The sequence below is a fragment of the Gadus macrocephalus genome, chromosome 8 (genome assembly GCF_031168955.1).
Source record: "Gadus macrocephalus chromosome 8, ASM3116895v1".
In the NCBI taxonomy this organism is placed as follows: domain Eukaryota; kingdom Metazoa; phylum Chordata; class Actinopteri; order Gadiformes; family Gadidae; genus Gadus; species Gadus macrocephalus.
The window spans coordinates 18,486,492-18,514,079 of NC_082389.1; the positions used below are offsets into that span (position 1 = coordinate 18,486,492).

Here is a 27,588-nt window from a genome sequence, read left to right on the forward strand (position 1 = left end):
TCGGGGCCTGTTGGGCCCCCAGTCAGACAAAAGCCAATGTCTATAAGTGTCTGGTTGCGCAGTGATTGGGCCAAACTGTACCGGTAAACAGACAATGCATAAGCTCATTTCAGGTCCACCATTGGGCTACCAAGCACACATAGTGACTCAATGGAAAGATATATTCTTCATCTAAATGGGTATGACAGATAGTGATTGGAGGAGGTGGTGTGAGTTAATGCCGTTAAAAACACAAGAGTGTCATCAGCAAACAGAAATACATCAGTGTAGCATCACGTACAGTTTAAGTTGTAGCTTATAGGTAGGTAGGTCTAGATAGAGCCCGACAACACGCCCCCCTACCTCCACAGGCAATACAAACAGCAGACCAAAAAAGAAACAATTTCCATTGTCTGTTCCCAGACCTCTGCTCTCTCTGCCAGCTCTGGGTCACTGAGGCATTGCAGTGATGTGATAGTTCATATATGCCAACACGTTCAATCACTGTCTGGAAAACGAACCACACACACACACACACACACACACACACACACACACACACACACACACACACACACACACACACACACACACACACACACACACACACACACACACACACACACACACACACACACACACACACACACACACACACACACACACACACAAACTCTTATTAGCCATCTGTGCTCTCTGTGGACTATCTTGGTCTGGGTGGGTTTATTTTAGCCTCTGCATGGCTGCATGTCTACTAGGACACTCTCACCTGCTGGCCTTTGCTCTGTGGGCGGCATGATGGCCAGAGAACAGTCATACCAGGCCACCAGTCAACAGTCATACCAGGCCACCAGTCAACAGTCATACCAGGCCACCAGTCAACAGTCATACCAGGGCACTATAGTCAACAGTCATACCAGGCCACCAGTCAACAGTCATACCAGGGCACTATAGTCAACAGTCATACCAGGCCACCAGTCAACAGTCATAGCAGGGCACTATAGTCAACAGTCTTACCAGGCCACCAGTCAACAGTCATACCAGGCCACCAGTCATCAGTCATAGCAGGACACTATAGTCAAGAGTCATACCAGGGTATTATAGTCAACAGTCATTCCAGGCCACCAGTCAATAGTCATGCCAGGGCATTATAGTCAACAGTCATACCAGGGCACTATAGTCAACAGTCATACCAGGGCACTATAGTCAACAGTCATACCAGGGCACTATAGTCAACAGTCATACCAGGGCACTATAGTCAACAGTCATACCAGGGCACTATAGTCAACAGTCATACCAGGGCACTATAGTCAACATTCATATCAGGCCACCAGTGCCTATCATATGGGACCGAGTTGGACCAAGGAAGTCCACTAGTTACTTTGGCTGGTGCAAGCGGCTGTGTTGTGCAATTAGGCCATGTCTCGCATGCGCACAATTTCTTATGCAACCACAAAGATTCATAATTGTCCACGTGCTCATTTTGATAGGCAGATTGAAAGAATAAAGCCCTGCTTTGATAACCCAACAGGCAAAAATAATCAACATAATTTTAAAAAGTCCAAACTGTCATCTGATCTCCAAAACTTGCATCAGTGGTTGAATGAGAATCACTTAACCATTAATGTTGAATGTACACATTTCCACTCATCCAGAAAGCATTTGTCCTTCACCAGTCATATCATATTCTAAAATCAAAATCTTGCTATCGCCAAAACATATACGTTTCTGGATGTGTTACTTGACTCAAACCTCACACATCGTGGACCATATATCCAAGTTAACTAAAAAGTTAAATCAGAAACCATACGTATATAACAACATTAGAACACACCTATCCTCTATTGTCTCCGAAACCTACCTGCAGGCAATTGTATTCTCTCACATTTCTTACTGTTTACCAATATCTCTCACCACAGAGGAAGTTACTGAACCAATCGCACGGCTATACAACCAAGCTTTGGACAAAAAATGGACACACCACTGCACTGCACTCACGCTCATGCTATCAGATTTCACTTTCAACTCTAACACAGTACCTCACAAACACTCATCTCTCTCTTACCAACGCAAAACGTGCCCCAAGTGCATTTCACTAGATGAGTTGCCATGGCACTCCACCCAGTGCCTGCATACCATAATGGCTAGGGCAGAGGTCCTTCATGCATGCTTTCACCAAAGTCTGGAAGGGAATCCCTCAACACATTAGAGCATTACAATCCATCACACAGTTCCAAAAATGCACCAACTGTTACTCCTCAGTACCTACACTTGCAAATACTGAAGGTTTAGACCACTGTGTGTGTTCAGTCTGATGTTTGACATGCTATGTTCCTGTTACGTGCTGTAGGTAAATTTGACGTGTGATGTGCCTTTTTTCCTGTTATATGTGCTGTAGAACAGGAACCTTCTGCAGAACAGGAGTCAGAATAAAATAAAATGATCATATCTTTGTGGTAGAATATTGCTGTATCTCCAATGAATAGGCCTACTATGAACCGCATCCTCCTCAATGGCTGGGGTCTGCTCACACACACATGGGACCAGAACTAATCATACAGCTAAGAAAAAAATACGAATTTGACTAAAGTGGATATTGAATGCCAGATATGTAAATATCGTGTGTTTTTGCATCTATCTTTTTCTTTTATATACTTTCCTTTACCTGTAATAGGTTTTCTTTATCTGTTATATAACTTATTTTTCTGTTATATAGGTTCTGTATCTGTTATATTGGTTCTTTATCGGTAATGTAACTTCCTTTATGTTATATACATTCTTTTATCTGTTACTTGGGTTCTTTATCTGTTGTTCATCTCTTTATCTCATGTATAGCTCTGTTATATAGGTTATGATCCCCGCCAGCCGTCCCAGTAGCGTCAGCAGGAGGTCCAGCAGGAGGTCCCGTGTCACCCACAGTCTCTCCACCACACTGTACTGGCAGTAGCCCATCGCCAGCCCGAAGCCGACGTCCGTCACGTAGTGTCTGGCCAGCAGCAGACGGGACAGGCTCACCGCGACCGCCCAGCCCAGCACCAGCACGCGCATGGCCGTCGTGTCCGCCAGCTGCACCAGGATGAAGCGGGCGCACATGGCGGCCCGCGACGCATGGCCCGACGGGAAGGAGTAGCGCTCCACGAAGAAGGAGGAGAAGATGTCGGAGCGGGTCTGCGGCGGGACACGGCGTCGAACAAACCTCTTCACCACTCTGACCAGCAGAAGGTCCAGCAGCAGAGCTGGGCAGTGGGGACAGTTGGGGAGAACCGTGGGATTAAAGCCTCTAGTGAAGTACAGTTCATGAGACAGATTTGAATAGCACAACGACACGAATAGGCATGATAATCATAGGACTATCGCAAACAGCACAATCTAAGTATTCCCATTAGCAACCAGTGCTTGAGCTGTGGCTCTATTCCAGCTCTATCTCTTTCAGACAGAAAGTGACCCTGCCCTGAGTGGATCTTGCTAAAAGTCGGATACATTTCGGATACATCCGGACACATTTTGGACACATTACAGAGACATTCCTGGAGGCGTTTCGGAGAAAAGTCGGACGCATCCGGCACATCCGGACACATTTCGGAGACATTCACGAAACATTCCCGGACCCATATTGGACACGATTCGGACCCATTTTGCAGGACTTGACAATAAAATCTCTTTGCGTGCCAACAACGGTATCGGCAAATCTGAAAGTGTTTCCGGCGTAGCGTAGCTGAACAATCGTTGTTCATATTTAAACACCAGAGAACTGTTTTTACGGTGTACTTTTCTTTTTTTTTTGGCCAAATAACTTCTCGGAAACATTTGATATTGCCAGAATAATGGCAGCCAACTGTTTAGAAAAACAATGAAGGAATGAAAGGAATGAATTTAATTAGGCCTATTTGTTTTACTAATTTCAATTGATAATAACTCATAATATCTGAAACATGGCAACTCCAGGGTTGTCAAAAACGTTAAATGCTTTCTATGTTATTGTTTTGGCAGAATGATATTAAACTTGAGTCAGTGAGTCAGTGTGTTTGCTGTTTGAATCAATTCAATGTTTAATAAAGTAGCAGTTGGAAAGTAACATGCAGGTTTGAGACGTCAAATTTATTTATATTTTTAACAAACATAAAAATGTCCTCCTAACAAACATAAAAGTAGGCCTAATTGTAGTAGGGTAGCGGAATTTGGCCGTGGGCCCACATGGATTAAACACACCAGGGACAACACGAGCACAAGACTGAAAACAAAGACTTTCCACTTTCACATACCTCCCCTCCTCTCCTCTCCTCTCCTCTCTCCTATCCTCCTCTTCTCCTCCGCTCCTCTCTCCTCTCCTCTCCTCTCCTCTCCTCTCCTCTCCTCTCCTCTCCTCTCCTCTCCTTTCCTCTCCTCTCCTCTCCTCTCCTCTCCTCTCCTCTCCTCTCCTCTCCTCTCCTCTCCCCTCTCCCCTCCCCTCCCCTCCCCTCCTCTCCTCTCCTCTCCTCTCCTCTCCCCTCCTCTCCTCTCCTCTCTCCCCTCCTCTCCTCTCTCCCCTCCTATCCTATCCTATCCTATCCTATCCTATCCTATCCTATCCTATCCTATCCTATCCTATCCTATCCTATCCTATCCTATCCTATCCTCTCTTCTCTTCTCTCCCCTCTCCTATCTGCTCCTCCCCTCCTCTCCTCTCCCCTCCTCTCTGCTCTCCTCCTCTATAGCGGCTGCCGAAGATTGATTGTTTTCTCACCTTTGCCCGTTGGTGTTGCCATAACCACTTAGTTCTAATAATTGGGAGATCGGTGACATTGATATTATGCATGATTATTGATAGTTATAGCAATTTGGGGGTATTGTTGGTATAAAAAAAAAAAAAACACTCTATTGGAGTTGCTAAAAAGAATACAAACATTGCTAAAAAATGTAACATATATATAATCATAGTGAATTAATAAATAGGCCTAAGCAAGTAAAATTAGTTAATGCACTCACTGTTACATAAGAGTTAAAAAATGCAACTCAATTTATAGAACAATAATAATGCATATATAAAGAATATATTTATAGAACATATAATAAACGCACAGCCAAAGTCACACAAGCCAGACTCACCGAAAGCGAGATTCAACATGATCTCCTTCTCCGCGATGGTCTCCCCACGCAGGAGACTGTACAGTGTGCCAATAAACCAGGGGATCCCGTGTCCAGAGATTTCCACGAGTCTCACCAGGGGCCGAATCCCCCCCCAAGAAGACCCCTCGCAGGCACACACGCCCAGTTTCTTTGAGATCCACAAATCCACTGCCAACATGAACCGGATCGTGATGGTGAATATCGTCTGTTTCAGACTTGACGCGTAATCGTCGCTCGGTGGTCCAAAGACAGAGTAGGCGCAGCTGGAGCCCCTGCGGCGCGCAGGGCCCTCGGACAGAGACCGGCGGCGCGCAGAGGTCGAAACCTCATATCTACAGTGAGTCGCTGGGCCACTGTTTCCAGAAATACTTCCACGACAACTGTTCCTCCTAGTGTTTATCATGTTTGTTCCTCACAAACTTTCACCAAAAGTCGCTCGAAATTGAATTGTATCACTTGTTCAGTCTGTTGCGCGTAAAACGTTTGCGTCCAGAGAGAGGCGACATGGTCCGGAGAAATAAAATTAAATTCTGATTAATTCTGCCCTGGGCCGGTCTGGTCACGTGGGACACCGAGGAGACGCACTATACAATGACAGGACGGAAATAAACCCTATTACAGTAGCCTACCAAGAGGACATCTCTAAACGTTTCCACACTGTGGGTTTCTGTTGGTTGTTATAGTGTTATTGTTATTCCCGATAGCGTGCACTAAAAGTTAAGCATGGAACAAAAACTACAATTCAACAAAAATCATGATGACCCAGTGCCCCTTGTGTTTATGAAATAACAAGTTATGGTTTCCTCACTGGAAATCGAAAAACGAATATAGTTCCATGTGGTGCACAGCGCAGTGGTCAAACAGAGGGAACCGCCCACCCGCTGTTCCCCTTCAAACGCAGCCTGTCATCACTCCTGTTACTGCGCCTGCGCGCTGATCGCCTGCTGTGAAGAAGATGCCGGGGTTGCTGCTCGGAGATGTCTTCCCCAACTTCCACGCAGAAACCACTGATGGCTCCATTCAATTCCATGACTTCTTGGGTGATTCGTAAGTCTAGTTTTTTATATTTCAAAATGTTATTATAGATTTTCTGATGGCGTTTTGCAGCAGTTGTGTGTGACTGTTATGCTCATTTCCTATTTTGGTGGGTTGCTTCTGCTTTTTCCAGATCCTTTTAAGTTCCTATTTAATAAAAAACCAAAGGCTCTTTGACCATAATCTATGTCACTAAATTTAACTCAAACTTTCAGGACTACATTGTATAAGAGTTGACAGACAAGACAAAATAGGCTAGAATAATAGGATACACTCTTAATAAAGTGTTTGTATTGCACTGCTATTAGATTTACATTGAGCCACAGTTCAACTAGCAAACTATTTCCTTCCTCCCTCTCACCCTCCCTTTCCTCTCTCTCTGTCTCTGTCTCTCACTCTCTCACTCACTTTAAGTCATTCCCTTGCTCTTTCCCACTGTACCTGTCCCGTTTACTCTTTACTGTCTCCCTCTCTTTCTTCCTCTATTTATTCCGCCCGGTCGATCTCGCTCTTCCCTCTCTCTCTCTGCCCTCCCTCTCTCTCTCTCTGCCCTCCCTCTCTCCCCTCTCTCTCTCTGCCCTCCCTCCCTCTCTCTCCCCTCCCTCTATCTCTCGCCTCCCTCTCTCTCTCTCCCCTCCCTCTCTCTCTCTCCCCTCCCTCTCTCTCGCCTCCCTCTCTCTCTCCCTCCCTCTCTCTCTCTCCCCTCCCTCTCTCTCGCCTCCCTCTCTCCCTCCCTCTATCTCTCCCTCCCTCTATCTCTCGCCTCCCTCTCTCTCTCTCTCTCCCCTCCCTCTCCCTTCCTCCCCTCCCTCTCCCCTCCCTCTCCCCTCCCTCTCTCTCCCCTCTCTCTCTCCCCTTCCTCTCTCCCCTCTCTCTCCCCTCCCTCTCCCCTCCCTATCCCCTCTCTCTCCCCTCCCTCTCTCCCCTCCCTCTCTCCCCTCTCTCTCTCCCCTCCCTCTCTCTCCCCTCCCTCTCTCCCCTCTCCCTCCTCTCTCTCTCTCCCCTCCCTCCCTCCCCTCTCTCCCCTCCCTCTCTCCCTCCCCTCCCTCTCCCCTCCCCTCTCTCTCCCCTCCCTCTCTCCCCTCCCTCTCTCCCCTCTCTCTCTCTCCTCCCTCTCTCCCCTCCCTCTCTCCCCTCCCTCTCTCCCCTCCCTCTCTCTCACCTCTCTCTCCCCTCCCTCTCTCTCCCCTCTCTCTCCCCTCCCTCTCTCCCCTCTCCCTCTCTCCCCTCTCTCTCCTCTATCTCTCCCCTCCCTCTCCCCCCTCTCTCCCCTCTCCCCTCCCCCCCCCCCCCCCCAGTTGGTGTGTCCTGTTCTCCCACCCGGGGGACTTCACCCCCGTGTGCACCACCGAGCTGGGCCGCGCTGCACGCCTCTGCGCCGAGTTCACCAAGCGCGGCGTCAAGATGGTGGCCCTGTCCGTGGACAGCCTGGAGGACCACCACGACTGGTCCAAGGTGGGGCCGCACACGTGGCTGCTTGTGTGTGTCCGCATGTGTGTGTGTGTTTCAGTATGTGTGTGTGTCTGTGCGTGTATGTGCTTGGGTGTGTGTTAGTGTGTGTATGTATGTGCGCACGTAGGTGTTTTCTGGAGACGGTGTGTTGTGTGTATGTGTGTGTGTGCGTGTGTGTGGGTATGTGTGTGTGTGTGTGTGTGTGTGTGTGTGTGTGTGTGTGTGTGTGTGTGTGTGTGTGTGTGTGTGTGACTTTGCGTGTGTGTATGTGTGTGTGTCAGAGAGCGAGAGGGAGATAGAGTTTTAATGTGTGTGTGTGTGTGTGTGTGTGTGTGTGTGTGTGTGTGTGTGTGTGTGTGTGTGTGTGTGTGTGTGTCTCGAAATGAAGAGTAAGGAACTCTGTTTGAGAGTGTGTGTGTGTGTGCATAGTGTGTGTGTGCATCTCATGCTTCTATTCACATTCTATGTAACCCCCGTACTCAAATATTAATTACACATGCATACATATACCGATACATTTGTGACTCCAATCTCCCCAGTGCATGTTTCAGTTTGACCTCACAGCCTCAGTGACCTCTTTAACCACATCTCACTTAACCGACATCTGTAACATCCTACATTCTTTTTTTTTATTATTTCTTCGGGCACACACATCCGCACACACACTCTTTTTGTTGTTGATGTGATTACGATCTAAATACCAATGACTCATTAAAAACAGCGTAGATAAGAAAATGAGAACTTCTTCTTATTTAAATGCATTCTCTCTACAGCCGTTGGTCCGTTCTTGGCTACTGTTGAAACATGGCGCTGAATTCATGGCGTAAAAACTAAATACATTTTTTCGGCTAAAAAGTTTCCGTTTGGGTCTCAAAAAGTGAAGATTTATCGTTAGACGGAGAACACATCGTTGTAAAGTATAAGAAGTTTGCTACTCCCAGCTAAAATGTTTTACCAGAGATGGATAGAGATGGTGGATATATATTGGCTCCCACCCTATCTTGGACAAGTATGATGTGGGTTTGGAAATCGCTTCGACACTTGAATGCATTTGTTTTTCTAAAACATTTATGACCTGTCACCATTGCTCTCACCACTGTTTTAACTCATAAGCGGAAGTTCTCCTGCGCAGACTTACTTACCGTTTGAATCATGAATAAACACGTGTTAGTCTTTGACTGTGGCTGTCTGTATCTGTGTCACCAGGACATCCTGGCGTACTGCAGCATGGAGTCAGAGAGGTCCTCGCTGCCCTACCCCGTCATCGCCGACCAGAAGAGAGAGCTGGCCCTGGCCCTGGGCATGATGGACCCCGACGAGAAGGACAAGGACGGCCTGCCCCTCACCGCACGCTGTGTGAGGACCTCTGGGCTGTATCCTGTTACTCTCCAGCCCTGTTCACAACTTCCCTCTGCAGTTTCGTACAGTTTGCATTATTTTAATGGTGTGACCGATGCACAACAAACAGCTGTAGTGGTGCCTGAGCTGGAAGCCTTGGTGATGTGACCTGACAACAGGTTTGGTGAATGGGTCCGTACTGACTCTGTGAACGCTTCCTGCCTGTAGGTGTTCATCATCGGTCCTGACAAGAGGCTGAAGCTGTCTCTGCTCTACCCCGCCTCCACCGGACGCAACTTCGACGAGATCCTGCGGGTCGTGGACTCACTCCAGCTCACCGCCACCAAACGGGTGGCCACGCCCGCAGACTGGCAGGTAGAACACACACACACACACACACACACACACACACACACACACACACACACACACACACACACACACACACACACACACACACACACACACACACACACACACACACACACACACGCTGTACTGACTGCATCTGAAACCAGGAGGCTCAGGCTTTCATTTACTACCAAATAATCAGCTTGTCCTCCAACCTCAACTACAGAATAGGTTGTTGGTTTAGGTCGTCCAAAACCCTTATGAACGTTTATCGCCTGTTAAAGAATCAGCAATACCTCACGTATGTCAAGGTTCTGTGACGTAAACACTTATTGTTTGTGGGGGTACAGAAGGACTTGGGAGTGCGAAAGAGATGTCTGGTCTCTTATATGAATCAGGGCATTGAGGTTTACTAAAATTAGTAGATAATATACTATAAATCTAACCCTAGGAAGGGATGCAATTCGTAGTCGACCTAGGGGTCAAGGACATTTGGGAGGGAGCTAGAGTGAGTGATGCATCCTTGGTAAAATGGGCATGTCCAGAACACATGATTATCTTATACAACTAAATTTACGTTCTTTTTTTTTCCATCTACGTTTTTTATTGAAAGAAGGGGGGGAGGGGGGAAGAAAGAAATCTAACAGCAGTATTAATATCCTGTTTATCCTGTTAAACAAATGTTTTAGAAAATTAACCTTTGGAATGGATTATTCAGAGGGAGCAAAGCAAACATAAACTGGCTCATCCCTGTGTCGAAAATCTAAATCTTAATAGAAAGAACATCAGTTGCATAACCTGGCAGCTCAGTTGACTTACACGACAACGCAAAGACAAGGATTCAAAGACATGCAAGCTGCGTGGTTTCAGGGATAGCAGCGTGTATATGAATCACCATGACAACGATAGAAAACATTGCATTCATGCACACACTAAACATCTTATAGATTCACTGAGTGAAGTAGCTAACAGCTACTGTTAGTAGTTGTTCCTTCTAACAGGCGGTAGGGGCCAAAACGTTCGTAAGGGTCGTTTTGGACGACCTATACAAACAACCCATACATTCATTGAGGTTGGAGCTCATGTTGAAACAATAGGCCTTTGTCACAGGTATGGGCAACCGTATGGCGAACACAGTTGTATGGAATGATGTTAATCATCCTTACAGACCCAGCCATCAATAACTCAATATTGCATCCCTACTATTTATACTGTGATAAATGCCAAAACATGACAATTACTTAAAAAAAAAAAATATATATATCCAGTTAGGTAACTAACTGATGTTGATATTGTTTACGTGTTTATGTATAATCATGCATGACACTATAATGTTCACTATAATAAATACACATACAATATACATACATGGTGCAATACAATGTCATGGTGTTTTGTGTGTCCGTGTCCGTGTACCAGCCGGGGGACAGTGTGATGGTCCCTCCCAGCATGTCGGAGGCCGAGGCCAGTGTTCTGTTCCCCGCCGGGGTGTTCACCAAGGAGGTGCCCTCCAAGAGGAAGTACCTCCGCTACACCCCCCAGCCCTGAGGACCCCCAGGCTCCCCTACGCCCAGGAGGAGGAGGACCCCCAGCCCCCCTACACCCAGCAGGAGGCCCTGGACACCGGCACCAAAACCGGGGCCTTCCAACCAACCCATCACCCTGAATAATGTAGAAGAGTCGTTTTGTGATTTAGGTGCAATGGAGAGCACCCTTCAAAACAAAAGGACAATCAGAGTGCTTTACATTGGCAGAATCCACTCTGAGTAGGGGACCTTTTGTAGTTCATAACACTAATTATGGGTCTGTTCCTACCAGGGCACGGGGTAGGGGACGTTACCTTACTACTTTAGTCTACTACCCATGCCCTGGTGAGTTGATTGAAACCTGCGTCAGTCCATTACCAAGAGATACCAAATTCCTACCTCATATGAAGGAGGCCCTGCATGGGTTTATTGGAATACACCAGTTATTGCACTATAGCTGGTAGTTCATAGGCCTACCATCCTAATAATTAAGGACGCATCTCAGTCATGGGTTATGACCAGCACAGAAGACCAAACTAGTTCTACCTTTGAGGAATGTGGATGCATTTAAATGTTCTTTTTCCACCCATGTTTGAGCACACCAGTGGAGTTAAGGTGAGGAGGTAAGGTGATAAAGGAATAATGAAGGTTAAAACACTTTGTAATTTCTATGAATTTTCTAACATTGATCCGCTATTCAATTCCAGGGTTTATTTTTCTGTTATCTTGTTCGATGTCATTTGTAATCTGTCGCTGGCTGTTGTCAGGCTCCATTGTATCCTTTCCTACTTTACCCAGGAAAAAGTTTGCTACCCTCTCAACTTTAGGAGGAATCATTCTATCAACTGTGTAATAACAATATGTTGAACAGGCTTTATTATTAACTGTGAAAACAAGCTTCACATTTGGCCCTTTGCTATGATACGATTTGCCAAACGGGCAAATGAACACTGATTGTCCCTTCATCGACATCTTCTTGTTCTTTCATTGGTTTCTTCTTGTGCTTCCAGAATCCTCTTTTGTTGATACAGGGCATAATCAACCTGTGCAATACTCACAATTGTAAAGCTGTGATATTCACAAAGTATTAAAGTCTGGGGGTAATTCTAATTGAAGCGTGTTATTTTCTTCAGCTCTCCATGATAGCCTTGTACTCCCTCTGGTGGTCGACGAGGCGTAAGAACACCCGGTACTTTCTCTCATAGAAACTTGAAAAGAAAACACAAAAACACAGTCCAAGATTTCATTAATAATCAGCTTCATGTTCTTAAGCAGGTACTGGGAATACTTTAACTAATGGTTTGATGTAATTCATTACAACATTACATGAAAAGACAACGCTGAAGCTAACCTCCTTAGCTCCTGCTTAGGCCAAACAACTTCTCCAACTTTGGCCATGATCTTCATCGCGTCCTGCAGAAAGAGACGTTAGGTAATAGGTAATAGGGCTACCATAAGACCTCCTAAACCAACAGCCCGCTTATCAATGTAAGACTTTCCTGGTGGTTACAATAGTCTGGTTAAAGTAAGGAACAACAATGCAGGCCAGTTTAATATGACCAGATTTTGTTATTTTTTTTCCATTCTTATCTGCAATGTGTGATTCTATCATAAAATAATGTTTGAGAAAGTGCTTAAATCTATTTATATGTAAAAATTCAGCTAATAAATATAAATATTTTACCCAACAAAATTGTTAGATTATTAATGAATGTATTTTCTTCCTCAAGATCTCAGAATAGTACATTCATTAAATCCAGTTTTATTGTTGTTAGAATACAGTTGCTGGAGTTGTATCCAGAAACTTTCCACTGTGGGACAGTACCAGAAGAGATGAGGTGATGATTCACTGTTCGCAAATCCTACAAAGGTCAGACGGCTCAAGACCCCAAACGTTCAAAAAGCCATGAATTCATTTGAATTGAAAGTATCTTGAGGAAGAGTCAAGTGATGTTTTATTTATTAGTCTACTCTAAAGACATGTTTCCATGGAATTGGATAATCCACACACACACACACACACACACACACACACACACACACACACACACACACACACACACACACACACACACACACACACACACACACACACACACACACACACACACACACACACACACACACACACTTCGTTCAGGAGACAGAATGCACTCTCTTCCTCTCCAAAAGGTGGCAGCAGAGTCTGTATACGTATAGTGTGGTTTGTGGTTCACACTACACCTGTATAGTTGTGTATTCCTGCGATGCACATGCACCGAGGATTGCAGCTCCAACCAAGACAGCCTCTGTCTGATGGGGAAGAACCAGAGGAAGTCCTGGAAATGCATAAAAAAAAAGGCTTACACTTCTAATCAACATGGGAGAGGAGGTCACTGCTCTGTGGCCGTAGCCGAGACGGGAATAAGAGACGGAAAGAGACGACATTCCTGGTTTTCCACAACATACCCGTGGTGTTGGCATGAATCTGCACAAAAAGAGGATTTTTGCTCAACCCCCCGCACAGGAAGAGGGTTGTGATGTCATGTCCTGCCTTGGTCATTGTCTCCAGGATGTGCCGCGTGCCGAGCTGAACCCAGGAGGAAAATACTGGGTTAGGTCGAAATACTGGACCAAATATTACACAGTAACTCATTAGGGTCGGCTTATTACATTGGCGATATAATAAGCCTTAGAATGTGTATAACTGGAATAAAAGATGGATATACATAGAGGGAAAAATATCTTTATACTCACAGCAAGAGCTTGTAGAGTGGCCAGATACAGCAGAGCCAGGTCATCCACGGTCTGGGAGAGTGACAGGCCGATCACCTAGGAAACACCAGGGAGACCAACAGGATTACTTCCTTCTTTCAGTTTCCTGTTTTACTACAGCATGACGAAGAGGAGGAAGAGGAAGATGATGAGGAAGAAATCAATAAAACAACAATCAAAAGAAGGAAGATTGGAAGAGCTATAAAAACAACAACAAGGAACACAAAAAGAAAAGAGCAAAGCAAATATAAAAACCTTGATGGTCATAGCTGTAGTGAAACTGCAATTTCAAACTAGGTAACTTTAATTAAATGTTCTGAGTAACAGATCCCTCCACACCTTACCATTCCCCGCAAATTGGGGTCCGCCAGTGGTGACCTGTTCCCGTGGAAGTCCGGCCACACATGGAGAGAGGAGCCCAGCAGGTCCACAGAGGAGGCGCGGGCCTCGGCCATGGAGCCCAGGTGGGCGTTCAGGTAGGAGTACACGTGTTCACCAGTGTGGGGGAATCTGGAGCAAAGCATCGACCGAACAAGCAATCGTCAACGGAGCACATGTTCACATGTTTTCTGGTCTTTTCTGCTGTCTTTCAAGAAGACTTGAAAGACAGCGACAGTCACAGTTGTGTTGTACGTCTGCGTTGTCAGGCCCATGTGGGTGTTGGAGATGAAGTTGGATTCATCTCATGGAGAGGGGCACTAACCTACAGAGGCAGACTCTTTGGGCTAGGGCGGGGACTTGACCCGGCAATATAAATGAAGCTTCAGAAGTCCTCTAGCTAGAGGTGACAGGACCACAGCAGCATTGATCTAGGTTTGAACCCCAACGCCCACCTGTCAGCATCGAGGAGTAGGAAGCCTTACTGTACGTTCCACACCAGAAGCGAATTGAGCTACCAAATCGCCGGAAGTCATTCAATTTCTATGGGCAAGAGCGACCAAAGCGACCAACGCTACCAGCGGCAAAAGTTGAGCGACCAGAGCGTCCAAAAAAAGTTGAAAACTGTTGAACTTTATGCTAATTACAATGACGCGTTTCAGCGGCAAAACACTGACAGCCAATCGGAATGTAGACGCTCTTCGCTTGCGTGGATCCCAGGGAACACCGGCAGGCACTTTTGAATTGTACGTCATGAGAGACTTGAGCGACCAAAGCGAACAGAAATATTCGCAGCAAAACTTTATGAGCGACCAAAGCGTCAAAGACGCTTTGGTCGCTTCTGGTGTGGACGTACAGTTAGCCCTACCTGCTGCTTCATGACGTTTATCTGAGTTCACTGGAAGTTGTGTTGGATAAAAGCATCTGCTGAACGAATAATCCTATTTCTACTATAGGAGATAGCACAGCAGTGGTAGTAGGGGTCCTGACCTCTGGTGTGAGAGTTCCTGGAGCTGGGCGAAGGCTGCGTGACCCTTCACCATGTGGTCCATCTGGAGCAGCACCCACCAGGAGGGAGGGAGAGTTGAACAGAAGGACCCGTAAGAGGGAATGTCCCCTAGTCATTGCTTTTGACGTTCAACTTAAAAGGATTTGGGTGATGCCTAAACCATACAGGTGTCATAACTGTCAAAAGTGATTAACTTCAATGGTAAAAAAAACAATGAATTAAATGAAGATATAAAACAACTGATGTCTCTTTCTAACACCGAGCCATTGGGACATCCATGGAGCCCGTGGTCAACGCTCATCAGAGGCGGGTCCACTGACCAAGCGTCCGGTGGCACTCTGCCCCCCCTCGTTGAGCCAAAGGTCGGGCACCATGGCTGACAGGTAGGGGCCCCACACACCGGGAACAAACAAGGGCCCCGCGCTGATCTACAACACAGTGAAAAACAAGACTTTAAGTATTAAAAGTATGTAGGTTTTGGCAAAAAAAAAAAGAACTTGACTGATACAGAGGAAAATACTAGGACAACTGTGGCCTCTAAAAGTGCCAAAACAACCCATCACATAACATACATCGCCCCAAATTTGAACCACAAGTCAATCTGTAGGCGTGGCTGACTCATCTCTTGGAGAGAATTCTGATCCAACACGACCGCTGAAAACTCCCAACCAAAGAGAAGCAGATGTTTGTTGTCTACGGTGACGTGCGTTTGAAAGACCATGGGACATATTTGTAAGAGATGGTGTCAGTGTTTGTCCACAATGTCCAACTGCTGGTGGATTGCGACATCTAACAAACTCAATTCAGGAGAAATGGAGGAGGGTGGGTTTTGCGGGTTTGGATTGAAAGAGGGTTCTTATACAGACAATGATAACAATGTTTGATTGGGAATTCTGAAAGCTTTCAGTGAAAGCCAATATCAATAATAGAATAACAATCTTTAACACTTTAAGGACACCCATATCATTAGTATATAGTACGATATATGCCATTTGGTGATTCAGTTCATCCAAAGTGTCAACAACATGAGAAAATTGTGTCCCAAATGGAGTCGTAAGGAGTTCTTTTTAGTCACAATGATTAAATTCCACATTACATTTAGTCTAGCGTCATCACATAGGGGAACATAATGTATATATTTTAGTACGGTGTATCATACCTATAATATAACGCTGCCTGTTCCTCTAACACTGTATTCTTTAAGTACGGTGTATCATACCTATAACATAACGCTGCCGGTTCCTCTCCCTGTATAACACTGTATTCTATAAGCAGGATCACACCTACCGCCATGTGACAGGAGGACGTTCCACAGATCAGGGCCATCCGTGTGGTGAGGGGCCGGTCTTCACACGGCAGGTCCAGGCCCTTCACATCGGCACCGATCACTCCTGTCAAAAATGGATTTATTAATCACTCTTAAAATGTATTGTTGTTTAATTAATCACTTAAGTCATTTATTGAATTTGCCCAACTTCCTCGAAAATAATGTTCGCCAAGCTGGTTTGAGTTGTGTGTGTGTGTGTGTGTGTGTGTGTGTGTGTGTGTGTGTGTGTGTGTGTGTGTGTGTGTGTGTGTGTGTGTGTGTTTGTGTGTGTGTGTGTGTGTGTGTAAAAGCGTGTATGTGTGTGTGTGTGGGGGTTTCTACATGGCAGTTAGAACAACTAAAAAGCGCTGTCTCCTAACCTTTGCCTCATACAACAATGTGTGATGGACAGAGGTCACAGCCAGCTTGGGAGGTCAAAAGCCAGAGTTCATGAACAGTTTCAACCCCCCCCCCCTCCTCTAAACCAAACCAGATGGCTTGAGCACATTTTGTGGACCGCCGAAGCATGAGGATTAGACACAGTGCTTCCAAAGTGCACTGAATCTTAAATACTGCTTCAGAGCATAATAATGTAAAGATTTCATTGTAATGTGAAAAATTGTACACATTAGCTCAGCAGACAGGCTCTTACTTGAAACAGGGGAGACATTTTCACGACAATCATGAATTTGGGGTTAACCCATTCCCTGTATACAACAACGAGATGCTACACAACTTAGTACTATAACTAAGTAAGGAATACAATAAGTGCGTTCATTAAGTGCCAGGATGTACAAAATACAATAAGTAGGAGGGTTGTGATGGGGAGGCTATGAAGAGTCCCTGGGAAATCTGAACAAGTGAGTTTTGAGTCTTTTGTGGAAGCTGGTGAGTGACTCTGCGGGACAGAGTCCTAAGTGTGAATAACTAGTGTGCATTACTAAGTGTGAGTAAAGTCCTTACTAATGGATTTGTAACCACTGGCTAGTATCAAACTAGGAGATTACTACATTTTGTTGAACCGTCATCAAGACCCAAGGAATGTCCAACTAGTTCCACCTTAGTAACGCATGCATGGAATCTAAGCAGTTATGACTAATCACCAACAAGCTCTTGCACAGTATGAATTCACTGAATGTTGTTGTACTCATGCAGTATACTCATGTAGTACGAGTATAGAATCGTTTTGTGTTGTAAACTAAAACACAAGCACAGTGCGCTGTAGAAGCAGGTCGCCGCTGCTGGGTCATCGCAGGGCGCAGTGAGCTGTCTCAGCCCCCCTCCCCCCAGAATTAGATCCCTCTTATATATCGCTCATTCTTTCTTGACCCTAACTATCACCGTTTAATCCTGCTTATGGTTAAGTACTTAGTAACTCCTTAGTGCTACACAAGAACTAGCATGTGTGGTGCAACCCATTTTGATTTAGTAAGGTGTAAATCCTGACTGAGTCCACACTTAGGTTATAACTAGTCACTTGCTGGTGCAACCAGATTACGAACAGAGTTACTCCTACAGCCAACACTCAAGGATGGACAGAGTTAGAGCGCCGACTTTGGGGTTGGAACCCAGGACAGAAGTGTTGTGTGCGGTACCTAGTCCTCCAGCGTGGGCGTCGATCAGGGAGGCGCCCACGGCGGTCCCGGGATTCAGGCCCAGATCAGCTGCGGCCTGCAGGGAGAGACCCCCACCGACTGGGAGCCCGGGGGCGCTGGTCTGGTTACCTGGACACACACACACACATTAATAATGAATGCACAGAGAAGGATTAAAAAATGTATTTTGTGATTTATATGTAAGTTACTTTCTTCTCACAAATACATTTCAATGCAAACACAAATGGATATCGGTATGTATAAATGTAAAATAAATCCATGAACAAAAATAAGTTTCACAAGCACATTTCTGATCCACACACAAATGTGTCTTGTTTTAAATAAATGTAATATAAATCCATAAATATATGGATTAAAAAAATATTTGCAATTTTCACCAAAATGTATTTGGATGTTGTTACATTTATATACAAACTGTTGAAATTCAATTAACAAGACACTTTTCATTTGTGAATGTGAATTGGTCTTATTTATATGTGGATTTTTGAGACTCCTGACGTGGCTGGATTCACAAATGAATTTTTTTCAACAAGGAACTCTCTGAAGCCATTCAGATGCCTCCCTCGTTTTCAGCCAATCACATGACTGCAGTTCCGACCTCTGAAGAATAAGTCCCGCCTCCGAGCCGCCCGGTTCCCTCGGTCAAATAAAGTGTCGAAGTCACGCCCCTTCCGGTAGAGCCCATGGGACCTACAGTATGTGATCGGAAAATATGAATGGGTTTAAATGGAGAGAAAGTAATTATTCTCTGGTCCCAGTCTTTATATGCCCCGGATTACACATATATTTGTTTGTGGATTAAAATTATAATTTTTCATGCAAAGAAAACTAAACATTTTCGTGAAGAAGTTTGATAATGTCAAAAGAAGTGGAAACCATTATAAGTTGGGGCATGTGGAGAGTCAGTTATGCCGATGGGGATATTGTCGATCTTGTCCACGCCAGTCGCAGGGAGCGTGACGGCACATACGAGACATGTAGTCTTTCTCATTGTGTTTTCTCTACAGCCTTTAACTGAACAATTGCATAATAAACGGTCAAACTCTTGACATGAAAATGTATCATTTAAATCCACAAACAACATGTGTAATCCGGGGCATATAAAGACAGGGACCAGATGATAATTACTTTCTCTCCATTGAAACCCGTTCATATTTTTCACTCTCATAGGTCCCATGTGCTCTACCGGAAGAGGCGTGACTTCGCCACTCTATGTCTATGGGAAATAACATAGGGTTTTTGAATGATCGTACATAACAATCTCTAGGTGGCGAAGAAGTAAAAGCTGCATCACGTTTTGAACCACACACTTTTTCCATCTAGTTTCGACTGGGTTTTGGGATTGTCGGTGTCTTTAAAGTAGTAAACGATTATGCTACTTTAACGGCACCGACAATCTAAAAACCCAGTCGCTGCAGTCATGTGATTGGCTGAAAACGAGGGAGGCAATTATTACAGTTTTTTTCAATTGCTTGAACACTATAGACACATGCTTAGACCAAAGCAACACAACTTGAAGTTTTTGTTTCTATACCTTAAACACATGTAACCATTCCTTAAACAAAAGCGCTGCTTTGCACTTTGGTTGCAATTGTGCAACACACTTGCTCCTTTCTGCAACACACTTGCTCCTGCACACTACACACTATTTCATACATAAGACACTTAATTCAAAAATGATGTCTCATTGTACCATTGGGAAAACACATCTATTCAAAATCCTAAAAACATTGGTTAATTGAGAATACTTACTTACACACCTGAAAACACTTTCTTCCAAAACTGAACACCAACAGTTTCATCCATAATATGGATATTCCGACTCGAAAACAGGTATGTCTTCAACTCTCTACTTTACTCAGACTGTATCTAGAGTATTTGCAGTACTGTACCATATCACATGTACTGTATTGCAGGGTGGCTAATGCTCCTTTTTGAACGAAAGTGGTCGTTTTTGGATTACCTACATTGAGGTGTTTCAGTACTTTCTATGGTACATACAGTAAAGTACAGTATATACAGTACTGTAAAAAAGAAGCAAACCAATACAGTAACATTTCGTGGTTGCTTTTTTCTATAGAATGACTAGAAGACCTTCTGGGGGCGGACGCCAGCGCCTGTTCACCCAACAGCAGGAACTTGTCATTGTGGACCTGGTCCGAGCAAACAATGCAATCCGTCTCAACCAGTTACAGCAACAAATACTTGCAGATAGAGAAGTATTCAATAACATAGAGCGAGTGAGCATTTCCACTATCAGAAGCATCTTGGCAAAGCACCAAATTACCATGAAGCAATTGTACAGGGTCCCATTTGAGAGAAACAGTGTCAGGGTCAAAGGACTTCGAGGTAAGTGTTACAGTCCTTTACATTTACAATACAGTATTGGTGTCATCCAGTTACAGCTAAATATGTGCCATTGTATCAGTACCACATAGATACATTCAGAGAGGTACCAGGTACCTGTTCGATGGGGTGGGGGTTCTGTATGTGTAGTACTGTAGTTGAGTGTTTTGAGTAATGCCATCTAAAATCTGTATTGCATGTATTTTGTTTTGTTACAGCGCATCTTGGAGATGGATGGAGCTGCACAGCCTCACGAATTTATTTACATTGATGAGGCTGGATTCAATCTCAGTAAAACAAGACGACGGGGTCGTAACATAATTGGCCAAAGGGCAATAGTGCAAGTCCCGGGGCAGCGCGGGGGAAATATCTCATTGTGTGCTGCCATAAGCCTTCAAGGGCTACTGCACCATCAAACAAAACTAGGTCCCTTCAATACCGAACATATAATAACATTTCTGGATGCACTTCACGATGCAGCTGTACAGGACAGACCAAAGCAGCCCAGGTTTGTTTTTGTCTGGGATAATGTTAGTTTCCATCGGGCTGCTCTGGTCCGCAACTGGTTCACCAACCATCATCAATTTGAAGTCCTATACTTGCCCCCTTACACACCATTTCTAAACCCCATAGAAGAATTATTTTCGGCTTGGAGATGGTGCGTATATGACCGCCTACCTCATGCTTGCATGCCTCTTCTGCAGGCAATGGAACAGGCCAGCGGAGACATCAACATAGGGTCAATCCATGGATGGATTCGGCACACAAGGCAATATTTTCCCCGATGCTTAGCGGAAGAAAATATTGCTTGTGATGTTGATGAGATCCTATGGCCAGACCCCAACAGACGGCAGGATCCATAAGCCCACCCATGCACAATTGCCATGTTTTTCTGTGTTCACAGTACAGTAGGGTTTATTTATTTATTTATTTTTGCTCAAATTGTATTTACTGCACTGTAATGTACAGTACTGCAATGTACATTATTTAGTATTTATTTTGGTTATGGTGAAAACGTGCCCTCTGTGGAACTGAATAAAAACAGTGAACATGAAAGACTACAGTGCTTTATATAAAGTAGACCAGTGTGTTGCTGCTGATCTGAAAGTGTATTCATATGATGCAAGTGTGTTTCATTTTGACATCAGAGTGCCATTATTACAAAGAATTGTTAGGTTTCGATAGCCGAGTTTCAATTTGACATAGATGTGAATGGTTTATTTCCCAGTGTTGTTGTCTTATTTGCTTGTGTGTTGAGTTTTGACACAATGAGCCAAATTTTGCAAAACGTGTTCAAGCAATTGAAAAAAACTGTAATTGAGACTGTTCTGACCACCCACACACACACACACACACACACACACACACACACACACACACACACACACACACACACACACACACACACACACACACACACACACACACACACACACACACACACACACACACACTCTAAAAATAACAACTGTGTAACAACCTGTTTGAAAAATGTTAGGCTAAATACCAATGATATAAAAGTTGGCCAGCATGTTGATTACTGAACTTCCGTAAGCTTAATGAGAAGGGTGTGCCTGCCTCTGAGAACCTAGTCCTGCTGGTCTGATTACCTAGACACAGGCACACGCACACGAACACGCACATACAGACACAGACACACAGGTCTAACTGCAGAAGTGAACCTTACTATAAAACAGAACTTAACCAAAGAAATAGAGAGCAGAACACCTTCAGTTCAGCTGAGAACCATTCCAGATGAGATCAGATGTTTCAGTTCACCTGAATAAACTAAAGACCTGTCATTAAAGAAATTGTGGGTGTAGGGCAAGTTGTTGAGGCTATCAACATTGGGAATGGAACCAAGAAACTTTTCAGCTGGTCATGGAACCCCAACCACCACCATGATCCGGTCAGCTTCAGAAGGGCTTTAATGCGGCTTCTCCCTCCTACCTATCTTGCTGTAGTTATCTTCTAGGAGGTCCTCCAGGCCGATGTCTGTCCAGAAGCTTCGGTCCCATCCGCCGGACGGACAGTAGCTCCACTTACACACCAGAGTGCACAGAGACCTGGAGCCCAGCCAGAGGCAGACAGACACCAGTCAGTCAAACACCAGTCAGTCAGTCAAACACCAGCCAGTCAGTCAGTCAAACACTCGACTGTCAGTCAAACACCCACCAGTCAGTCAAACACAAACCAATTAGTCAAACACCAGCCAGGCAGTCAAACACCAGCCAGTCAGTCAAATTACCGCCAGTCAGTCAAACACCAGCCAGTCCACTACAAAGTTGTTCATATCATAAGCACACCGCCATACCCTCAGTGGTAAAGTATGAGCACAGCTTTAGATGTGATGCACTGTGACAGTAATTAATATCTAATAATAAATTATTTATCATAATTCATTATTAACTATTAGTTAATTAACAATGCACATAAGGTTATCCTTTATTCCTCCGAATCTTAAATTCCATTGCTAAAAATCGTTCCTGTATCTGCCATAATGTGTAGTATCTGTAGATGGCCGTAAAATGTTGATATTAATGGCCGTGATTTGACTCAAATCTTTTCATTCCTTGCGGCTGTAAGTGCCAAAAAAAACTTCAATAATTCATGTCGGTTTTTCCTAATTAAGGATCAATGACGCAGTGACGTCATGACGAAGGCAAAAAATCACTATCGACCAAAAAATGAATTAAATCATATCGTTGTAACTCTGGTCCACGTGTAAAACATAACAAAACATACAAAAAGAATCCTAGCATCATCCTCCATCTCATCACCATCACCTGGTCAGGGAGCCGGTGGCTTTAAAGGACAGGAAGTCAGGAAGGTCCAGGAAATGACCCGCCTCCGCCCAGCAGCTTTCCCTCAAGTTCTGGTGAGCACACACACACACACACACACACACACACACACACACACACACACACACACACACACACACACACACACACACACACACACACACACACACACACACACACACACACACACACACACACCTCTATATGTGAGATGCATGCCGAGTTTCCCCCTGAATGGCCATTTCGGTTTAACAGGTAATGTCAAAGGTTTTGATGGTCAAACGAGATGCCCAGCAGCTGGTGGGTGAGAAGGCACTTTTTATACGTTGATAGAGGCCGGGAACAAGACTAGATCTAATAGGAGGTAGGATATTCCTTTAAGATGTTCCTTCGAGTGTGCCAACATATACACACTGGTCACTGAGCGAAGGGCTCTCCTTTAACCAACCCAGCAGCAGGCCGCTGGGGGCCCTCACCTCTTTGAGCCACAGCAGCTTGGGGGCCTGCATCTCGGGGGACATGACCCCGCCCATGCGGCCGAGGGCCCGGTGGCCGGTGCTGGTGATGCGGGTGGCCTGCTGCTGGGCGCGATGGTCCATCCACATCACCACGTTGTGCTGCCGCTGCCCTGGGGCCCGGGAGGGACGAGGTACTGGTTAGAGTCTAGGTGGACTTGATTTATAGTTGTACAAAAAATGATGGCACCATGTACTGATCCGATATCAAATACCCTAGGGCAGGGGTCACCAACGCAGTGCCTGCGGGCTCCAGGGCGCCCGCTAGGACCATATGAGGCGCCCGTATTCCTGTCCTAAAAATAGCACAACTCATTCTTGAACAACTCTTTCCCACCTTTTTTAAGTCATTGTTGATAATTATTGTGAGAAATCATTAACATGATATCTTAAGATTGTCTTTACACATAAATGAATAGCATCCTTCAAGAAATGTGTTGTGGTGTAAACTTGGCCTGGTGTGTCGTTTTTCAACTTGTTCACTATATTCCCGACCTAGTCGACAGTTATGGGTTCATTTGGGGGAAAATCATGAGTTTGCCTCAATGTTAATGTTTCATAAAACCGATATAAATTGAGCCCAATCTTGAGCCCTTAAATCCTCACCGCCTTAGTAACCAACCCTAACTATCCCGAGTATAAATGAAGACCGTAATTAACATGAACCACGTTAGTAAATCATTTCTAGATCATAAGTTAACAGTTGGCGAACGGTCAATGCCTATTACTGAATGAACTCATGTAAACGCATGGGTCTTTATGAACCCTTATGTGAAGCGCCTCCTCAGACCCCTTCATGTTCTCAGTGCTGGGAGGCCCAATGGGAGGGTCCCATGGGAGGGCCATCTACCGTTCTTGTTGACAGGCACAGGCTGGAAGTCCCTGTCCAACACGACCAGAGAGCAGGTGGCGTCGAACCCGATTCCCCGTACCTGGCTCTTGTCGACACCCTGGGTCAACCTCTGAGAAGAGATACACGGCTGTGCTGAGACCACACAACATGACAATAAGGTGAATGTACATGAACTGCTATTAGTTCATTGAGCTTTTAGCATGGCGTTTAGATTCAAAACCTGTGCACATGAAATCCAGGCGCTCGCACTTGCAAAGGAAAGTATCTACGAGCGGAAAAGCGTTGTCGCAAGAGAGCATTTGTGCTCCTGGGAACCCAAAGAGGCGGTGGAGCCCGGGGCTGACGGGGTGAGCCCGACCGTTGGGAGGCCGTACGGCTCTCAGACGCTGGCTCTGCTGTTGAGGCTGTGGAGGCACAGGGATGGAACACACAGTGGCTGATGCCTCCTCTCCTCTGAGTCTCCGTCCTGTCTCTGACCCCTCATTCTGTTGGTTAATAGAGGGTCAGAAAGTCTCGGGGGTCACACGGCTCATGTTCTTTCAGGTCGTTCCAAGCGGCTCATATGAATCAAGGGGAATTGTGCATCCATTTGCTGATGCAGTGTCACTTGAACCCCTTCACACCTGAGCTGGCTCAGTAACCAAAGAAGAGCCGAAACATCACGACAAAAGGTGCGAATAAGAGATTTATAGCAGACCATCTAAGAATGGTCTCCCCTATAATGCAATCAATATAACTAAGACAATGGTGCCCCTGCATTTTCAGATATAATTGCATCTATCATAGTCATAACCATATCTATCAGAAATTAAGCATCACAATCATATAGTAGGACCGCACAGATTGGTATGGGGGTATCGGACACTCGTGTGCATGTATATACGGAAATATCCCTTTCCTTTTTTTCATGTGCCTAGTATTGAAATTGGAGAACTGGTTAAAAAATGCACTGAATTACGTTTTTTTTTTAAGATTTGCAACACTCAAAAGATTGTATACATTAACATTGGCCATTGATTAACACTAAACATTAAAGAGCATTTTCGCCTGGCCCTATACAAGTCAATGACTGTTTATGGCATGGACATTCAGTAACGCAGGTCTTATTCTAAACGTCTTAATAAATAAGTGATGAGTTTATTGATCCCATTGAAGATTTAATAAACGTTAAGGGTTGGCCAGCTATCTTTAGCAAACGTCAAACTTTGTTAGTAGCAAACTTTTGGAAGTTGATGCTTGCTTTTCTACTATCAATAACAGAGTAGTAAAGTGCATACAGTAAAAAAAAAATCAATACATTCAGATATTTTAAAATGGGTTCCCCAAAAGAGGTTAACCCGTAAGATTTACTTGAGTAAAGCAGTTACCTTATTTCTCTTAGGTAACTGCATGATCACGACTGTGTCAGTGACTTAACCAGGCAGACAATCAAAGGTTACGGTCAGTATTGAAAGTGACCAATCGAAGACATCAGCCATCGTCTATTCACGATGCCTCCAAATTCTCCAAATTCGACTTGACCAGCGAGCATGGACTGGTGCCTTGCGATCCCGCATTTGTGCCAGAGGAGCAGTAATGCTCCCTCCCAAGGATCTGTTGCTCGTGGATACTGTTGTGTGCGCTCACATCACGTTCACACACATGGTTTTATGTGTAAGGGATTTTTTAAACAATTAAAGGTCCGATTTTTGTAATCCTATATTAAAGGTGAAGTCCCATCCCAGCTGAATCAGCAGGTGACCTGATAACCATATCAGTAACTAAGAGGCCATGCATGCAAGCAATAGCATAAGGCTAGAGAGGCAGTCATCTAATGCAAACCAATCAATTATTGGTACTGGGCTTTAGTTTCAATTTATTCCAATTTACCCAACTCCAAATTTGAAAAACGTCTATAAATGGTTTAATAAAAACAATAATAAAGCAGTCAATGTCCGCCTTACCTTCACAAGCTCACAGCACTTTTCCCATATCTCGTTGGAGGACTGGACGTAGTGGTCGACCTGGGGCTCCCAGATGCTGATGGGCTCCTCGCATGTGGTCTCCAGCCGGCCGTCTCTGGTCACCAGGGCCGCCCGGACCCCCGCGGTGCCCACGTCCACCCCCACGAAGTACACCTCATCTGGGGCTGCCCCGTCCATGGCACCCGACCTGGAACCAGAGCCAACGGGTTAACCACAGACAGTGAGGTGTTGGTTCAAACACCCGCCAGTCAAACAAAAGCAAGTCAGTCCAACACCCACCAGGCAGTCCAACACCCACCAGTCAGTCAAACACCCGCCAGTCAAACACCCGTCATTCAAACACCGGCCAGTCAGTCGGTCAAACACCCACCAGTCAGTCAAACACCAGCATGTCAGTCAAACACCAGCCAGTCATTCATCAGCCAGTCAGTCAAACACCAGCCCGTCAGTCAGACACCAGCCCTTCAGTCAAACACCAGAAAGGACATGAATGATGTTACAACGTTAATAGCTAATCCCATTTCTCCTGCTGTTACTTTTTGCTGCATCAGCTTTGTATTTCCCTTATTCTCTTACTTATACTAATAACATAGGATAACACTTACACTAGATAATATACAATGAAATTATATCAGATTGTGGTATACTTGTTATAGCAAAGAGACTGTGATTAAATGTTGTTATTTTAACTTACCATGAATTACCGCGACTTGAATACGCTGTTCTATTGATCAGCACATAGACAAAAACCAAGCTTGGGCCATAAAGTGAACCTTATAAGTGTTTATCTTTGCCAGTTCCATATGATAGCAGCTAGATACCATGTAATGATCCTCAAAACCAACAGGTTAAAGACCTTTCCATCGCACACTGCACTCAGCGGAATATACGACGGGAGTCGAGTTGGGCCAAAAAGCATTTATTCGCAAACGTAGAAAACAATGCGGTCATAATGAAGTCATTCTGCTGAAAATGTTGCAAAGTGCTTACAATGATACATTTGCCCTTCATGCATAATCATCCGTCTCATTAAAGTATTTGTAACAATTAATGTCCCTCTCTTCTCTCTCTTCCTTCCTTCCTCCCTTCCTTCCTTCCTTCCTAGTAGTAAGTAAAGAACCTAATGTAAGCGTGGTAGTGTATACGATTTTGGAGTGAATGGGTGCAATAGGCCTACATGAGCTTCACGGACCCTTGTATGGGAACCAGTGGCTGCTACAAACTACTAACAAAATCTCACAAGCCAACCAATCCAC

The 27,588-nt window shown here is 44.8% G+C and overlaps 3 protein-coding genes across 6 annotated transcripts; 1 reads left to right on the forward strand and 2 right to left on the reverse strand.

The window, feature by feature from the left end:
* Positions 1–32: 32 nt before the first annotated feature.
* LOC132463505 (polyisoprenoid diphosphate/phosphate phosphohydrolase PLPP6-like) lies at positions 33–6,009 on the reverse strand. The gene is made up of 2 exons (XM_060059744.1): positions 5,065–6,009; positions 33–3,215 (listed from the first exon to the last, which is right to left on the reverse strand). The coding sequence occupies exons 1-2, from the start codon at positions 5,486–5,488 to the stop codon at positions 2,800–2,802; spliced, it is 840 nt and encodes a 279-aa protein (XP_059915727.1). The 5' UTR covers positions 5,489–6,009; the 3' UTR covers positions 33–2,799.
* On the forward strand, positions 5,976–11,897 carry LOC132463506 (peroxiredoxin-6-like). 3 transcript variants are annotated; one of them, XM_060059746.1, is made up of 6 exons: positions 5,976–6,132; positions 7,419–7,575; positions 8,779–8,988; positions 9,139–9,285; positions 10,681–10,819; positions 10,854–11,897. In XM_060059746.1, the coding sequence occupies exons 1-5, from the start codon at positions 6,041–6,043 to the stop codon at positions 10,807–10,809; spliced, it is 735 nt and encodes a 244-aa protein (XP_059915729.1). In that variant the 5' UTR covers positions 5,976–6,040; the 3' UTR covers positions 10,810–10,819; positions 10,854–11,897. The 3 variants fall into 3 exon arrangements, with proteins under 3 accessions (XP_059915729.1, XP_059915728.1, XP_059915731.1); XM_060059745.1 differs by having other exon boundaries at positions 10,681–11,897; XM_060059748.1 differs by having other exon boundaries at positions 8,779–8,928; positions 10,681–11,897.
* Positions 11,647–27,384, reverse strand: fggy (FGGY carbohydrate kinase domain containing). Of its 2 annotated transcripts, XM_060059741.1 has the most exons (16): positions 27,027–27,384; positions 26,312–26,519; positions 24,366–24,477; positions 23,477–23,628; positions 22,983–23,071; positions 22,147–22,262; positions 17,830–17,958; positions 16,216–16,319; positions 15,249–15,356; positions 14,910–14,971; positions 13,886–14,051; positions 13,524–13,598; positions 13,236–13,356; positions 13,011–13,105; positions 12,139–12,200; positions 11,647–11,995 (listed from the first exon to the last, which is right to left on the reverse strand). In XM_060059741.1, exons 2-16 carry the CDS (start codon positions 26,507–26,509, stop codon positions 11,917–11,919), a joined length of 1,668 nt encoding a protein of 555 aa, XP_059915724.1. In that variant the 5' UTR covers positions 26,510–26,519; positions 27,027–27,384; the 3' UTR covers positions 11,647–11,916. The 2 variants fall into 2 exon arrangements, with proteins under 2 accessions (XP_059915724.1, XP_059915725.1); XM_060059742.1 differs by lacking the exons at positions 26,312–26,519; positions 27,027–27,384 and having other exon boundaries at positions 24,296–24,435.
* Between the last annotated feature and the right edge of the window lie 204 nt (positions 27,385–27,588).

Coding starts and splice junctions, on each gene's coding strand:
- LOC132463505 (XM_060059744.1), bottom strand. CDS start 5,488: ATGATAAACACTAGGAGGAACAGTTGTCGTGGAAGTATTTCTGGAAAC. Junction 3,216..5,064: donor CATGTTGAATCTCGCTTTCG/GTGAGTCTGGCT, acceptor CCCACTGCCCAG/CTCTGCTGCTGGACCTTCTG.
- LOC132463506 (XM_060059745.1), top strand. CDS start 6,041: ATGCCGGGGTTGCTGCTCGGAGATGTCTTCCCCAACTTCCACGCAGAA. Junction 7,576..8,778: donor ACCACCACGACTGGTCCAAG/GTGGGGCCGCAC, acceptor CTGTGTCACCAG/GACATCCTGGCGTACTGCAG. Junction 9,286..10,680: donor CCACGCCCGCAGACTGGCAG/GTAGAACACACA, acceptor TCCGTGTACCAG/CCGGGGGACAGTGTGATGGT.
- fggy (XM_060059741.1), bottom strand. CDS start 26,509: ATGGACGGGGCAGCCCCAGATGAGGTGTACTTCGTGGGGGTGGACGTG. Junction 23,072..23,476: donor AGCTGCTGTGGCTCAAAGAG/GTGAGGGCCCCC, acceptor TGTGCTCACCAG/AACTTGAGGGAAAGCTGCTG. Junction 22,263..22,982: donor GCCACCGGCTCCCTGACCAG/GTGATGGTGATG, acceptor GCTGGGCTCCAG/GTCTCTGTGCACTCTGGTGT.